The 17,601-nt window shown below is 39.1% G+C and overlaps 2 protein-coding genes across 4 annotated transcripts; one reads left to right on the top strand and one right to left on the bottom strand.

Moving 5' to 3' along the window:
- Positions 1-336: 336 nt before the first annotated feature.
- ncbp1 (nuclear cap binding protein subunit 1) lies at positions 337-11,187 on the bottom strand. The gene is made up of 23 exons (XM_066720223.1): positions 11,010-11,187; positions 10,159-10,247; positions 9,761-9,861; positions 8,751-8,907; positions 8,081-8,188; positions 7,534-7,655; positions 7,222-7,291; positions 6,442-6,657; positions 6,257-6,354; positions 5,904-5,967; positions 5,331-5,441; positions 4,845-4,909; positions 4,110-4,172; positions 3,814-3,888; positions 3,238-3,341; positions 2,830-2,952; positions 2,461-2,563; positions 2,255-2,348; positions 2,003-2,106; positions 1,767-1,881; positions 1,372-1,512; positions 1,051-1,164; positions 337-714 (listed from the first exon to the last, which is right to left on the bottom strand). The coding sequence occupies exons 1-23, from the start codon at positions 11,041-11,043 to the stop codon at positions 601-603; spliced, it is 2,385 nt and encodes a 794-aa protein (XP_066576320.1). The 5' UTR covers positions 11,044-11,187; the 3' UTR covers positions 337-600.
- Positions 11,188-11,247: 60 nt separating this feature from the next.
- Positions 11,248-17,544, top strand: tstd2 (thiosulfate sulfurtransferase like domain containing 2). Of its 3 annotated transcripts, none has more exons than XM_066720224.1 (10): positions 11,248-11,315; positions 12,305-12,492; positions 12,919-13,235; positions 13,431-13,539; positions 13,982-14,104; positions 14,508-14,613; positions 14,938-15,053; positions 15,531-15,689; positions 16,004-16,142; positions 16,975-17,544. In XM_066720224.1, exons 2-10 carry the CDS (start codon positions 12,340-12,342, stop codon positions 17,238-17,240), a joined length of 1,488 nt encoding a protein of 495 aa, XP_066576321.1. In that variant the 5' UTR covers positions 11,248-11,315; positions 12,305-12,339; the 3' UTR covers positions 17,241-17,544. The 3 variants fall into 3 exon arrangements, with proteins under 3 accessions (XP_066576321.1, XP_066576323.1, XP_066576322.1); XM_066720226.1 differs by having other exon boundaries at positions 11,259-11,325; XM_066720225.1 differs by having other exon boundaries at positions 11,277-11,344.
- The last annotated feature ends 57 nt before the right edge of the window (positions 17,545-17,601 follow it).

Genomic DNA, 17,601 nt, shown 5'->3' with positions numbered 1-17,601 from the left:
TTCCAGTGTATTTCAACATCAATTCACACAGAATCATCTCCCTTCCACTGACCTGGCAAGTCATACAAACCTGCCTGCATTTCACAAGCTCTTCTACACTACAGTAATGAACACCAATGGGCTCTGAACACTGGATGGCATGGGATGGTCATTGAGAACTTAAAAGGTTAAAAACAAAAAGGCCAATCAGTTCAGATTTAGTCACATTGCAGAAGGAAGCTCAGGTTGTGTGCATTTCTTTAACTCTCTCTCTTGAATGAAATTCTAGGTAAACCGCTTAGCCTCCGCAGCATGGGACTGGGTACAGGGGGTTAGAAAGAAAAAGCCAAACAAAACTTTTAAGGAGGGTTGTTTAAAAAAAGGGAAATTCCACATTTTATGCCAACAAAATACAGCTTCCATCATGCTTTCTGCACAAAGGGAGTGGTGTACTCTTTGTTCCATACACTAACATCCCCGAATACCCAGCCCTCCCCAGGAAAAGAAATTAAAAAAAAAAAAAAAAAAAAAAAGCTCCTCTAAACTGGAAATCTTGATGCAAGAAATGTCGAGTCTTTGTCCTGTGTGGAAGACCCCCAGTGTGTGCGAGGAGGGGGCGGCTTACTGCTGCAGGGCACAGAACTGCTGGTACACAGCCAGGATGTGGGGGTCCAGCTCGGCCGTGAACAGCAGGTTCTCCAGGGTCCCCACGTACTGCTGGATCGTCACATGGTGCTGCAACAAACACCAGCGTTACATTCTGCCCACAGCCTCTAAAACTTTCACTGGCGTTACCAGTTCAGTGGTGGGTAATCCGTGTCCTGGGAGGCCCCAGCACCGTTTGTTTTTAAATCAGCAAATAATGAGATTAGAGGTGGAACAAAAAGCAGAAGACACTGCAGACCCCCAGGACCAAGGCTGCCCACCCCTGCTGTAGCTGACGGGCATTTCTATGCACTCAATGGTGGAAATCACAAGCTGCACTTTTAAAAATATGACTGACATTTCAGTTTGCTTTTTATAGCTCGATCTGATTGTATATATTGTGGTAGCGGATAAGGGGTTGAATACCATGAGGAAGATCAGCTGCAGCCTCTCAATGCAGTTCTTGTACCAGGGAGTGTTGAAGTCCACACTGGCCGTTTCGCAGCGCACCAGGTGCTCAGTCAGAATCATGATGAAGCGCTGAGGGGGAGAGAGAGACGGCCATCACTTCCAACACAGACACTTCCCTTTTTTTTAATAAGAGCATAAGTGATGCAAACAAACATTTCATTCAAATCTGAGATCGCAGTTGACAGTGTTGGCTAAGATGACATTTCAGTGCCATCATATAAGGTGTGATGTATTTTCCCGTACTCTGCAGTAGGGGGTCAGTTGCTTTACACTCACCTGAAAGATGACCAGAAACAGGTTCTTCTGCTCGCTCTGTGCCGACTCCACCTTCTCCTGCAGCCGCTCAATCTGCTCCTCTAGCTGCCCGTCCTCCTCGTCGCTGTTCTTCTCAAAATCATCCTCGTCGCCACTGTCCTTCTGCAAGAGGAATTAGACCACTTAATGCACGTTTGGTTTTGCTGCGATCACATGGTATAGTTAATGGAATGTCACAGAAAAAACTATTGCAACAGTAAATCCCAGTAGAGGACTATGGATTTTTAATCAAATTGCTCACATCCTGGAGGTGTCTGGCAAGGCAGTGGTTAATGAGCTCATGCCTAATGTCTTATATCTACAATGTCAATTCAGCTGCCCAAAGGCTGTTGGTCTTGCCATAGCTAGGGCCTTACCTTTCTGTGCTGCTTCTCCAGCTTCTCCTTGGCCTCCTCCAACTCCTTCTGGATCTTCTGCACATGTTTGTTCATTTTACGAATGGTGGAATGCAAGATTTCCCAGACGTAGAACCTGGTGACAATCAGCATAGAGACATGCTCGAAAACATACACTTATGTGTACACTTATTACACAAATATTAGGAATTGAAATAGAAACCGCAGCAACTCAATCTCATACGCTGTACACTCACCTGGTGAAGTCGTGAGCCATGTCAGGAGAGAAGATCCAGTTTGCCACAGCAGCACAATCCACAATCTGGGTACGGATCATCTTGTCCACCAGCACTGCGATCATCTGCACCACAATAAAATGAAGATATGGTCTCAGAGTGGCGGAAAACAGGCCAAAGCACTTGTTCAGATGGTAGATTCTTACTCAGACTGCTGCTGGACCAGGGCTTTGGATGCCTGAGCTAGTGCTATAGAGCACTCTGCACACACACCTGGGGGTGGTTCCTCCACACATCGTACACCACTCGGAGGATATGCAGCTTCCCCTCATCACAGTCCGTCAAGCACTTCAGCACCTCGTGGAACCTGGAGAAGGGAGCATCGTTGACGTTTTCAAACAGCACCGTTTCTTATGACAGCAGGGTTATCACACACACACTCGCGCCAGACTCGAGAGGGATGTGGAATCGACACTCACTTGGCTAAAGCACTGAAGGAGTGGCTGAAGGACTTGGCAGCCAAGTGAAGCAGAGTTTGTAGAAACACATCGATCTTCAGGGGGTTGAAGCTCTCTCCTTCATCTGCCCAGAGGGGAAGCGTTTGCAAGAGCATGAGACAACCATCCTCATTGACTCATTCATACAACCACTGATCATTTGAAACTGACAAAATAACCTGACAATTATTTCACTTTTATAATATAAATAAATGAAGAACTGGGAATGATTTCTAACATAAAGGTTTCTTAATGTAGTTATATTTTAGCATTCCCGAACAACCTCTACAATAGGGAACAGAACGGCCTGGATAAGGGTGTCTGCCAAACAATAAATAATAAAAGTCTTACCATCATCTTCCTCCTGATTGGGGTTGGGCACATCTTTCAGGATGGTCAGTATCTCTTCATTGGTGGTGCGGTTTTTGATGGCATTACTGATGGTCATAGCAACAGGGTAGCCTGGCAGGGAATCTAAGACAAAGAATGGAGCTCACAGTAAACAAAACCACTGAAGTACAGATAAAACATGCCTAAGAGCAGATCACAATCAAATGCAAGATGACTACAGGAAGAACAACTGGTACACATTTAACAATTAAACTAAACTGGACTATTTTCAGCAGTTAGAGGGGCGTTAACAGTGACGCTAGGTTACATTTAATAGAATGTAAATTAAATGTCTTGATTGTGATTGTCAAACAATTTTTTCTAACATCTTTTGTAAAGGGGGGATGCAACCACAAAAAAACGACTTACTGCCAGTATCATCCATATATTTGTAAATGAAAATTGGGTCTGCAGGGATCAACGCAGAGAAAGTAGGAGGAACGAGGTCCACTATCCGCTGGTGATAAGACAGCCTATAAAAAATATGCCAACAAAATTCTTATCCTAGAACCAAACACAGATTCACTGCTAAAACCGCCAGTGAAACACATTATGATTTTTGTAATGGCAGCACATACTCTGGCCTAATATTCATAATCAAGGCTGTTCAGGACACATCAATTGTGTGTACACAAATGCAGAGACTAAAAATATTTATAGCGAGTGGTTGAAAGCAACATTTTCATTTTAGTATTCCCACACTAGACTGTTATCAGAGGTATAATACATAAGTTAAACTAGGTCTAGAAAAGTCTGGTGAGACATTTGAAGACACTTTTTTGTCTTAGTATGTTACCAGAAGTGACTTCTGTGTCCAACACTGGCAAACTATGAAATGCTGTAAGATTTGAAATCCCCCTTTCACTTGACTCAAAGTACATGATGAACACAGAAAGTTTGGAAAACTTACTCTTTGAATCATGGGAAAGAAGAAATGTAAATTACCTCATACATTTTTCAAGCACTTCTTTCACAAATTTGGGCTTAGGCTTTTCAAGATCCTGAGCCAAGCAGTCAGACCTAGAAAACAAAGTATGCAAAATAAAGATAAATTTTATATATAGATTTTATCTTCAACAAACTTACTGCTGTTTTATAGTCCTGCTTTTAGTGAACACTGTTCCAGCCTCACAAGTCAAAGTCCACTTTTGCTTGTGGTCAAGTGTGTATGTGCATATCTCTACACACACACACACACACACACACACACACACACACGTATATATCATGATTGTACTTACCAGTCATCCCAGCTCCATCTAAACTGAAAGTTGCTCAAATGATGAGAAAACCAGTTGATAAGTCTGTAAAACAAAGTAGATAATTGTAATTAAAACAAATTGCAAACAACCACATACAAATACTACTGTACAGTCAATTCATTATTCAGTTGAACATTATGGTCCCTTGTGTATATTCTTACACATACTGCACTCTAGTCACAAAATAACAGAAGCAGAATCTGTTAAGCAGTGCTTAATTAGTAAATCAGAAGGGGCCGGAACGCAAAGCGTATATGAGAGTGGAGGGGTGACGAGGCAAGCGCAGGACCCAGAATGCGTACAGAACAGTGCTGAAAACAACGTGCTATGTACTCAAATCCCCACTTATTAATGATTTGCATGATATAAATGTTATGGCAATAAGTTAAAAATAATTTAAACTACACTTTGAGTTATAATTTTTGATTTTTTACCACGTGAGGTACCGGATCGGCACAAACATTCAAAACCCGAGAGGTCCCTAATCCTGTTCTGGCAGGATCCGGCACAAATTAAGCACTGCTGTTAAGTATTTTTTTAGATCAAAACCAAAAGTATGACATATGAAGGACTGAAAACAGTTGCTGGTGTTTGCTGAGCATGCTTGTTTGCATCTAAAAAGGATCTGGATACGTTTAAATACATTATAGCTTTACTTTATTAAGACACAGAGCATCCATTTTTGAATGCTGAGCAAAGGACTCTGAAACGTACCGGTCTATACATGTGGTGTTCATGGTGTCCAGGCGCATGTACATCATCTCTGTGGCTTGGGCAAGCTGGGAGATTCTAATTAAGGTCATTGTCATTGGTAAAGACATTTTAAAATGATATAACAGCTAAGATACACATAAAGTCTGTTTTTAAGGGAGAGTGCACAATGCATGTTCAGACAGGATTTTTCCTTTCTGCATTTATAATTTGTATTAGGCAGGCTAGCTTGCTAGATCTTTGTGCTAAGTCATGCAGTGAGAAGTTAGCATTCACACCTAGGTACCAAAAAAAAAAAAAAAACACAGAATGAGCTCATAATAATAATAATAATAATAATAATAATAATAAAATGTGTTACAGAGGCTGCATTCTCCAAACACAAAATCATAATTCTTTCCAGTGTTTTATTAAGAGGATCTTGCTGGTTTGAGTTGAAAGGACTTTAAATTAAACATCCAAATAACTAAAAGAACAAGAAAAGGATACCACTTGTGGCAGAGAGCCTGGCTGCAGCTTGCACAGCTCAATCAGCAGAGTGGTGTACATGACATCAATGTGGGGGGGTGCTGGCAGCTGGAAGAGCTCCCCAAAAATCACCTGTAGAAAACAGACAGCAGGATGTTAAAGGTTTAATTTTGCATTGCTTACTCGACTCCTTCAACCTTGACATGAGGTCTCCTGGACCTACCATGCCATAGCAAGCAAAAGTATTCAGACCCTTCTTATGGTGTTGCAGTACTTGTAAGAGTAAGATAAAAGTAAATGTCCGCAAATCTAAAGAGAGAAAACTGAAAAATGCTGATTGGATAAGTATTTTTGGGGGGTAAGTCTCAACCACCTTTGCACAACGTCTTGGTGAAATTCTTGCCCATTCTGCTTGATAGATTTGCTCAAACTCTTTCAGGTTGCTTGGAGATCACTTACGGACTGCAGTTTTCAAGTCTTTCAACACATATACACACTGCATTCGTAATGGGTTGAGCGACAGTCGTTTGGTAAATGAGGTGGACTCAGACCAGCCTTACTGGTTACACAAGAGGCTTTGACTTGCTCACGTACCTCCACAATATGATAATTCAGAGGGATCTTGTTCTTTCCTGGGTAGCTAAGAAGCTGAGCAGCACTGCAGAGAAAAGAACAAAAAACATTATAATAGGGAAAAACATTTACACTCTTTTTATTCTCTTACCCAGGATTTGCTTAGACTTAAAAAATCCTTTAAATGTTTTCTGATATATAATTTACTTATACAATCTCCTCTTTATAAAACACGTTTCACCATTTTATACTCCAATCAGAATCACAAATAGATCTTCAGCCCAATTCCAGTTTTTCATTGTGAATTCAGAAAAGTCATTATTACTGTAATTATAAGAGCTTAACATTAACAGGTGACACAAAGAGCAGCTCACCAGGTTTTCCTCTCCCTCCAGTGGGACTTGATAATGCAATGCAGATTCTCCTCAATAACGAACCTCTCCACTGAGTGACTGCCAGGCATGACAGGGCCCTGGGGAATGAAAGAGCAGAGTCAGATTTGACCACTTGGATTTCAAACCCAGCTAGAGCCTTGACAACACCTTCCTCACAGGCTCACCTCAGGGGCGTCTGTGTAGTCAAACATGCGGAAGATGACCTTAGGCATGGGGTAGACCGCGTCCTCTGTGTGGGGCGGGGGGGTGAAGGGTGGCAGATTGTGCTGCAGGGCCTCACATAGCACGCTGTCGAAGGCGATGTACGGACGCAGGATGTGGCGCTCCTGCCAGCGGTCCTTCTTCAGCTTCTGGATCTGAGCCCACAGGCAGTCCAGTTGCTGCACAGGGATGCAGGGGGAGACGAAGACAAAAGGCAGGGCCAGAGAGAGAGGTTGAGGTTGGGAAAAAGACTTGGCAAGGGACAGGAAAATGTCTGTTCAATTATGGATTACCTTGTAAGTGTCAAATCGAAAACTTTCAATGCTATTGTGCTTGTCATTTTCCATCGCTCAGTAAAATAATCCAAACATGCCTTTGTCTAAAAATAAAGACCATGCGTTATAATAACTCACTAAAAGAAGACTGCCCAATTTAAGTCTCAGGAAATTAATATTGTATGAGTGAATCCCAATTAGCAAGAATCCACTGATTGTTTTTTGTTCGTTTTTAAATTTTCCAAGTGGGGAGGCCACTTCAGTATAATCTACATGGGGGGGAGGAGTTATTTTATTGGGGGCAGACCACAAAATACTAATTAAATCCTTCACACAGTATTCAATGAGGTGAAGTTAGAGGTCTTTCCAACCCTTGGAAAATAAAAAGTAACTAATCAGGATGCTTAACTAGTTTTAAATCAAGAAAATAAAATCAGAAATAAATAGTCCTCCTTGGTGTATGGTCACCTCTTCCTGGGGGTGTGGTTTCTCTGCTGTCCAGACCTGCAGCATCGGCACATGGATCTTCTGCCGTCTCCTAAAACGGCAGTACACATCTTAGTGAAAACAGCACAGACGGCCTCTCAAACTTCAACAATCTATTTCCCAAGTACCACAGATTTTTATTTTTTACTCTGAACAAAAACTGTAAAGTCGGATATTAAAATGGATGATAACTTTGGAAAACAAGAGGATAATCTAGCATTTGGAAGGTGAAGCCCCAAGATAACTGAATAAGCTTCAAGCACTGAAGTTTTAAAAGACAGCATGCCTGCTTACTTCAGATAGCCGTCGATCTGGTTGAGCAGACGATCCATCTCTACGTCCTTTTTCTCATAGAGCTCTTTACCCACCCAGGGCAAAGAGGAGAGCACTGCGTACACATACCAATCACAACGCACCTGAAACAGCACATACAACCAAGTCACACACTGCTTTACTTAAACCCTCTGACTTTACAGAGATACAGAAATACAGAATGAATAATCCTTAACTTCATTATCCAGTTGGCCTTATAATTCAGCTTTCTGGGTTTGGGGGTGTTAAAACATAGGAGTCTTTTGAAATTGCTTTAAGCACATGTTATGCCCAACATATCAAATTACAATACACTGATGTAAAGTAGGCTAAATCATTTCATAAAGGATACGTTTAGAACCCTACCAAAATGAGTTTCTTATTAAAAGGGATCAATAAGGTTATTCTCTTTAAATACTACATTCAGCCAAATTATTAAATATCGGTTACAGTTATGAAGGACAAAGTTGCTAATTCACATAAAACATTGTTAGGAGTATATTTTATAGGAGTATGCTTCAGAAGTCACCTGAGGCACGTCTTCCTCTTGTATCACACTAATGAAATTTTCAAACATGGCCACCATGGAAGGAGCGGCGATCACATGGCAATTCACCAGATCACACAAGAAACGAACCTCAAAAAGAAGAAAAACATGATTATAGATTTACAAGTTATTTTAGTGTTTAGTAGCAAACATAAGTGGAAGACATTATATTGGATAAGAAAAGCAGATGAAGAAAAATGTTTGTTTGCATTTTAAGATCTAATAGCCTGAATATAGGTTAAAAGATTAACATGATCTTTTAAGATTGCATGTATTCTTCATGTTAAGGGAATTCACTTTGACAACTCATAAGAAGTTTAATATTAGCAAAATACTGCCAATTCGCTTCAACTTTTAAATATGCAGCATGTCAATTGGGCAAGCTATACACAACTATTCCAGAAGAAAGTCTCAAGATTAAAGAAATAAGTTTCTTCTTCTGCTTCAATCTGTCAGAAAAAGAACTAGCTGACAAAAATCCCTGTGGAATAACTTGTGTTCATTCGACTATAAAAAGAAAATTGTGCTGCAACACTCTTCTACCAATTATGAATAAATGCTAGACATCAATAATGTAAGTAAATTGCTGGTATCTAAATGCAACAAAAACTGTATATTGCTTAACTGATAACTGATCAATGTGTGGACTTACCAGATACAAAGCTTCATTGTATAAGTTTGATTTCAAAGTCTCTTTGAGCTGTCGAACCATAGCTTCCACAAACTCCCCGCCGAAGTTATAGTTCCTAGCGTTGAGCAGCCCCACTAGCGTTGTGTAAACCGTCAGCTTCTCTGGCAGCAGTCGTGCCCTGTGGACATCAACACAGGGGGTTAGTCTTTAAAATTAGCTTTGATGTCTGAATCAGGCAGAAAGGAGGTGGTTTTATATAAAAAATAAGTCTAAAAAGCAAGACGTTTACTTCAGTTGACGTCTGTTTCCTTGTGTTAACTGTACTTACACTATTAAATTATATTAGATTTATGTATTAAATTGCTTACCAAATAATATTTAAATTGATAGGAGGGTGTCTTTTGCAATTTTGAAGATCACCTCTGAAGCTACATTTATGAAAGCTAAGATGACTAATCACTATTTTAGTTTGTCACTTCATGCCTTTCAGCCAATACATTCATATTTGTTGTTGTTTCCTGGATAACCCTTTAAGGCATAGAGATGAAAACTGAATAGGTAAATATAGTTCTACAGCATCATTGCATAACTACATCACGCTTTCTCTCTGCTTTTGATTTATATAACTCCCCCCACCACACACACATTTTCCTCTAGGAATATCTATATGGTGAAAATGATTAAGCTACCATAACAACTAATAGCTTCATCCTTCCACCCTTGTTACTATTCAATGTATCATTACCACCCTCTTTGTCAATATTACATGTTAAATTACATTTACAAGTTGACCCATAATGTTCCACAGTCCTGTGCATGTCTGTTTATCAAAAATAACTGATCTCTTTTGAAAACCCCAATTCTGCAGACGCACTAAAACATTCACAACTAATAACCAAATAATCTATTTACTTCCTTTATGAAATGCATACTGAGTATCCCCTCAAAAAGTCACAGCTCTATAATCTAAAAGTATGTCCCAGATTATAGGGCAGTGTAGCTCTGTAGTAGTCCAGAATATTAAAACTTACACGGCACACAAGATGCGCAGGATTTTACTTTTGTAATTTGGCAGGTCAGCCTCCAGCACACCAGCTAGACCTTCGAGGTTGCTTTCCAAAGAAGACGTACTCTGAAACAAAAAAATACATGTAAGGGGATATATTATATGATAAAGTATCATAGTTTTGTGATAAAGCATTAAACACTTAACCAACTGAGGTTGCATTTTAATTATGATACTATTTCAAGAAGTATTTAATAGACTTTTACCTAATGGTATTAGCATTTGAGAATTTGTTTATCGAACAGTAACACTGCCATACGTAATGCAAGGTGATATTCAGGTAAGGTGTGTGTGTGTGTGTGTGTGTGTGTGTGTGTGTGTGTGTGTGTGTGTGAGAGAGAGAGAGAGAGAGAGAAAAATCACCTTTTCGCCAACCCTGCATATCAGTGATTCCAGGCGATCCTCGATTTCAATGGGCTCTGATGTTCTTCTCCTTTTATGAGGCTGCCCCCCTGTAACAAACAACAAAGGCAACATTTGGCTGTAGCAGTTTTTCCACTTGTTCAAATACACAGCAAGTAATGCATCAAAACATTGGTTACAATTGTGACTAAAGGCGTATATAGTATGACTATACACAGTAAAATATATAACACATCTACAGTTTTAGGCTCTGTAAACACTTTTTATTCAGAAATTCACATTTGCAAACAAGCATATTAAATAATTTGAGGTGCAAATTACAGCAAAACAAAACATGAACCAAACCCTTGAACACTCCTTGTCTGTATGTTTTCGAAGTAAAACCAATTTGAAAATAGTAGGTTTTTGCATTCTGTGCAATACAACAGAGGCGGCATATTTCCTTTGTGGACATTTTCTGTAGCATTCAATTAACAAAACGGATTTAACCGCTGACTCGTGTGCACCCCAATTTTATTTTAACGCCCATATCATGCAAATACCCGAGAAAACACAGCAAGTTCACATGAATCGCTTTCACTTCAGTGAATGGCAAATGACATCCCGCTTCATTTCTACCGTTAACTGGAGTGGTGGACATGAGAGAACTTTCTAGGATGTTAATAGCAGAGATAAGATGCACGTTTTCTCAGTTATTAATTCAATATGTGCATAATTATATATGGTATTCACGTGCTTACAGTAAATATAATAAAACATCTTTGCTTTGCTGTGTATTTAGTACTGAAAAACAGAAGTAGCCACACAGAGCAATGCTGCAAAAGAAACCCGACAGATGAGAAGCCACCTACCATCGTTCTCGTCACTGTGCCGCCTCCTCGACATTTTGCTGATTTTAAAACAAACCCCCCTGGATATTAAATAAAATATCCGATTTAATGTTTAAATTGGATAAACTGTGCACTTAAATCGCACAAATCGTTCGATGTCAAAACGACTTTGGAAACAACGGCTCCTCACCACCACAAACGCCGCAATATGGCTGTGAAGTTCCGGACAATCATTTCCGGGTCACGGCGACGTTCCCGGAAACAGTTTGCGTCCGCATGTGTATGAGTGCAACACAAACTGTCTTCCGGAGGAGCTGACGTTGTCAGGTGTGAGAAAGTAATCATTTATTTTATATGTATGTTCCGTTTCATGTATCACCTTGTTAAATATATATACTTCACTTTAAGGTTGTTGTTGTGCTAGTATGGCTGATGTTATGTCACCGATTCTACAATAGTCCAGTGGCAGAATACAGTATGTAGTATACGTACAGAAAGTAGTTTATAGGGGGCTTGAACTATTTTTAAGTTTTATAAATAGCTAGATGTCTCACCGGATTCTCCTGAGGAAAGTCCGAATGTGCGAAAATTAATCTTTAATCTGGCTGGCCACCAAAAGTGTATATATTTGTGCAATAATTATCTGTTAGTGTTGCTAAGGTCCATTTGCAAAATATAAGCACACAAAACTGACACCCTCCATTTTTCAACTTTTAAAATGAAGGTAATCTTTAGTCGCAGTCCCCATCCCTCTGCCTCACCTGCAGAAATTACAGTTTTGGGTGTCCCCACAGACAGATTATAGACATTTAAAATACATTTCGGGATAATGGCATAGGGTGATTCAGTTCGGTTCACTTCATGTACGAAAATGTCTTCTAATGTCTGGAGATGTATAAGGAAAATTGTTTAGCTCAAATTTGAAAAACACTACACATCTGAAACAAATGTGAAATTTAAATGTTTGCAATTGTTGTTGATTACACTTCTCAGCATGACTTCCATTAAATGAGCACCTCCTGTCAAATTATTTTTACAGGAATAGCTAGCATGAAAACTGATATTATGACCAGAAATAAAACACAATCAACTAGAATGTATATATTAAGAAATACAGTAGTGTGCAGTGAAATAATAGTGATGCACAGATGGTATACGTCTTATGTTATTTTTGGATTCTGTGCATGCTTTGTAATCTATTCCTTAAAATGTATTCTTGTGTAGTGTGTTAAATGTAAATTAAACCTGTTAGTTGAGCTTATCCTTTCTACTACATTTGTCTGTTACATTTCTAAATAGGTTTTATTTTATCTCAGATTCCCCTGGCCTCTAGACTGATTTCACAACTGAAATGTATTCAGCATCTGATATGTCTCCGGATGAACCTGACAATTCTGTGTTTCCTGAGTTGGAAGTTGAAAACCTTATCCTCCCAACTTCAAAGCTCCTGAAGCCCCCATCTGAAGCTATCTTTCGTAAACAGTACACATTTGCAAAGAAGAGGGTAAGACATTCATGTTATTCTATGCTGCAGGGTTTGTGCTTAGTTTACAAGGATGTTTTTGCTTCTCTGAGATTCATAAATGATTACCTTAGTTTGACAGTATATGGTATCAGTAACATAATCAGTACGAACTGAATTTTCTTTCATTATTGTTACAAAGCACATGCCTAATTCTTTAGCAAGAACATAAAAAGTTAAAATATCTTAGTGACTTCTATATAATTAGGTTTCAGGTTTAGGTCTTGTGATTTATTTACATACAATGAAGGCTGATGAAGATAAAGGCTTGTGCATTTTTATGGGTTTGTGCAAATATACTATATTATTTTGGGTTTCAAAAAAAGTTAGCTGATAAGGATCAAGACCGTTTACAAGTGAGGGTCTGAATACCAATGAAAGTTGTAAGCGTGTTTGTATTTCTTTTAGGCATTTGCCATTTTTGTGCACTCAAAGAAGGCTGCAGCATCGGGGGCAGAATTGTCTAGTGGTGATCTTGAAGCCCATTGGCACTGCTGTGAGCAGACCTTTAAGGAGGCCGCTTCCATTCACAAACACGTTGCCAAGACACATGATGCAGAGATCCAGGAGCACACCATTGCCATCCTCAGGCTTGTGGGGAGTAGAGGCCAGGCAAGAGACAGCCAGCCTCCAGCCCAGAGCCCTGTGGGGGAGAAGAGAGAAGCATGGGATGTGTCACTGTGGATTCCTGACATCAGCCACTTAACGGAGGACCAACTGCACAGGTAAAGGTTTGTTTGTTTTTTCAACGCAAAAAGAAAGATATAATGGATAATTTAAAAGTTTTTATTTCCTTCTGCTAATGTTGGAATGTTGCAATTATAATAAATAGTTTGACATTATCTTTGTTGTTGTGACTCTGGTATGTGTGCTGTATAGAAAAGGACTAATTATGTGTGTGACCTATGTTTCACTGTCAGGGGCCCAGGTGAAGTACTGCTGTATTACTGTTATTGTCACCTGGAGACACCCCACCCAATCTGTGCTTGGCAGAGGGAACTCTGTCAAAAGCTGCAGCTTAAAGGCAAGGTAGGGAGACACAAAAGCTCCTACGCAAAACACCTGGATTCTCTGGATTACCATTGTACAAGCTCTGCAGTAGGATGTATTTGTGTATTTAGTTCTGTTAGTCACCCAAACCTGGGATGGAATTGTTAAAAGTAAAGTCTCTTTGTGCTCCATGCAGAAATCTTGGTGTGCCAAAACATGTGACGCATGGGGCTGCCCACTCCTGAATTATAGTTCTTAGGTTAGAGTGTAGGAAATGCTCCAGATTAAAACATCCTTTTCCAAGTGTTCTCTTAACTGTATTAAATCTGTGGCAAATTGAAATAAGATTAGTACGGGGGAGTCCAGTCACTAGAGGATAACTGGATTAGGCTCCAGTCGTATCAAACAACTTACCTGATCTGAGAGCCACTGTGGATTGCAGCTTGACCTAAAAAGACTAAAAAAATGGTTTCCTCTGAAGGTACGAATTGCCACAGAGGGAATTAATGGGACAATAGGAGGCAGCAAAGTGGCCACTGGGTTATATATCAAGGCAATGCTTTCCCATCCAATCTTTAAGATCATGTGCCACAATGACTTCAAGGTAAGAATATCGCAAGATAAACTTATTTTAAGTGTATGGTAGTAGTTATAAGTTTAATGGCTATCTAGGCTTTTAAATGGGTTTGTTTTTAACCTTCTGCTCCATTATCCTATTTCTGTGTGCAGTATTTGTAGTGTTTCTTTGTTTTCATATGTTTTGATTAACATTTGCCACTGCAAGTATCTTCTCAACATAAACAACCCCCCAAGGTAAATGTTGGTAATGCATGCTTGACATTGTACTTGCATTACATAACTATAATAATGATATTTAATAATAAATGTATTCTTGGGTCTTGTAGTCAGTGGTCATTAATCTTAAATATGTACATAGTTTTTTTTTTAAATACAGCCTTTTACAATTGATCGTGAAACTACTAATTACAACAATTGTGTTTTTACAGACCAGTGAGGGGGGGGCTCACTGCTTCCCAGACTTAAAGGTGGGAGTTTTTAAAGAAATTGTTCCCATGGGGGTGGACCCAGATCTACTCTCCTACAGGCTTGCTGGTATGTATAAGAATCTATGCTTCTCACTGGCCTCATGACATGAATTTATATAATCTGGTCAGGCATGTGTTTTGGCCTGATATTCTAGTCATTTAAAGATGAATACTGTAAAATTATATTCAAATTATATGATTCATGTCACATATATGAAGATTCTGGCTCAGTTTACCAAAGTTCAACATTTTGTAGTGAATGTTCAGTTTAGAAAAGGCAGATCTTTAATGTTGCATTATGTATACATTGCAGGTAAAAATTAATTTCTGGCTAATATAATAAAGATACTTTTTTTGTTCTTTTTGTTTTATGGTGATGATTTTATGGAAGGAACCCACTTAGAACCAGAGGAGTTTCACAAAGAGGTGGAAACATTTCTGTTAAAAGGCAATTCAAGCAACGACACAATTCTCTTGGACTGCAGGAACTTCTATGAGAGCAAAATTGTGAGTACCTGTAGATATTTGAGGAATCATCTCTTTCATTGAATGATCTGAGATTTTTATTTTTATTTTAAAACTGTATTTCTTCAGATATCAATATAAAAACAAGGTTTGGCCTGGCTGGTACTTGAATAGGAAATCACTCTTCTGTTTAGGTCTCCAGCCCAGCCATAATCCAGTTAGTTTTATAAATGATCCTGAATAACCAGTTTCTACAGAATGGTAACGTGTTTATTCTTGATTAATTAGGCAAATCTCTTATTCAATTAAGGGAACTATTGTCCTTCAGATAAACGGCTCACAAACTGACCTATAAACCTGCTGGACTGGGGCTCACCAGGACCACTACTGGAAAACCTACTCTATGTAATAAGCTTCAGTTCATATCAGTAGCATTTTCATTGTTAATGAATGTCATTAAATTATAACATTCCAACATAATGAGACAATGGCTTTGGCTGCTATCTCTTTTCTTTTTAGGGACAGTTCACCAAATGTTTGGCTCCTGATATCCGTAAATTCAGTTATTTCCCAGATTACGTGGACAAGAATTTGGAGCTCTTCAGGGGTAAGAAAGTCCTGATGTACTGCACTGGGGGGATCCGCTGTGAGCGAGGCTCGGCCTACCTCCGCTCAAAGGTCAGAGTCCGTTTAACTTCCATTAACACTAGCATCCTTCCTTCATATCAGAAATCAAGTGTCTTTATAAATATTATCAGAACTGTTTTTGGTGTAATGCCTCATTCAGAAGCTTGGACAATCAAGAACTCAGCCTTTTTTTCCCAGTTCAAACAGATACATGCTAACTTTTACTCAATTCTATTAAATTTGTAGTATGAATGAAGGCTAATTTGTCTAGTTAAAATACAATCACAGATATGTTGTTGTTATATTTTTATACCAGTAAAACAAATGCCTTTCCTCTTTTTCCCTGTTGCTATGCACAAACCCAGGATGTGTGTACAGAGGTGTACCAGCTGAAAGGTGGCATTCACAAGTATGTGGAGCGCTTCCCTGAGGGATTCTACCAAGGAAAACTCTTTGTATTTGACGAGCGCTACGCTATTCCTACCAGCAGTGACATCATCTCGGGTAAACTTTGCCCTCATAATATGAACACTTTCTAGTAGCATATGCGAACACACATAAGCAACTGAGTAAATATCCATCACTTAAATGCACAGAACATATTTCATAAGGAGAGTTGAATTTGGTCCGTTTTCAGAAGACAGGACATTTTAAATTAAAAGCAAAATGGTGTAAATCAATTTTTAATTTATTTTATTAATTTGCATTATGTGACAAAAAAAAGCAGTGTACAAACATGTTTAAATGAGGGAAGGGTAGGTCAGACTAAGGTAAGGGCAATTATAGTGCTTCAGAAAATTACAAAAAACAGTATTCTGCAGGGTAGCAGATGGGGTTTTGTTAGTCAAGAGAAAAGAAATTATTAATCCAGAAAGGAATAAATTCTGTTTAGCAACTGTACCAGGCAACCAGTAAATTAAACCCAGGAAAATAACATTTTCAGAAAGTGAATACGTGTATTTTCTTTTCTTTCTTTTTATGTTTAATAAATTATTCTATATCAGAGTTAAAGGTAGGCAGACAGACATGCCAGCTATTAAAAACTGTTAAAGGGAAACTTAAAAATAAAATTAAATGCAATATTGAAGATATGGGAAATGCTTAAAAAAAGATTGGACCTAATATATTTTGTAAAACCTAACCCTAATATTTCAAACCAAAATGATAGCATTCCCATTAGCAAGCACTAATCCACTGCACTGCCCTGTTCTATTATCAGATAATGGCTCTGCATAACAGATTGCTTTCTATTTTGGAAAACTGCTAGAAACTGAAGACACTTGACTACATTTATGGTGATTATTTTTTAACTGAAATCTCTGCTTTCTCTGTCCAGAATGCAGGTACTGTGGTACCCCATGGGACCAGTACCAGCCCTGCTCCACAGACTTCTGCTACCAGCTTGTCCTCTCCTGCCCAGCTTGTCGCCAACAAGGCCATACAGCCTGCTGCTTTGTCTGCCAAGGCAAAGCTCAAAGAAAGGAAGAGGCTGGGGAGAACACGCCCGCAGAGCCGCTGCTGAAGGAAGAGTGTGAGTGCACAGACACGCGTGCACGGGTGCCCTGTGACACGCTTCCACAAGCCTGCCTTCAGACTCATTAGCCTGACTACAGAGATCTCAAGAAGCACAAGAAAAGTTGCTGAAACCAGAATGACAGAATGCAAGAACATATTGTTTTATTACTCGACTGGATATGCATAACATATATGGAATAAAGCGCTGCCATCCCTCCTGACTTAAATCAACTTTTGGATTAAAAACATACCATAACAATGATCTACCCTCGATGTGCTTGGCCAGGGGAAGGTCAGCACTATGGAAATTGGCTAATTATGGAACTGTCTGATAATAGTTATGTACTGTTTTAGATTAACAATAAATTGATTATTTTGCAAAAAAAAAAAAAAAAAATGGAATGTTTTTTTTTTAAATCTAAATGCTTTTCTTCTAGGGTACACAGTT

The sequence above is a fragment of the Amia ocellicauda genome, chromosome 13, assembly GCF_036373705.1.
Source record: "Amia ocellicauda isolate fAmiCal2 chromosome 13, fAmiCal2.hap1, whole genome shotgun sequence".
Lineage (NCBI taxonomy): Eukaryota > Metazoa > Chordata > Actinopteri > Amiiformes > Amiidae > Amia > Amia ocellicauda.
Note: the sequence above shows the minus strand (reverse complement) of the source record. Positions and strands in the feature narration are given on the sequence as shown.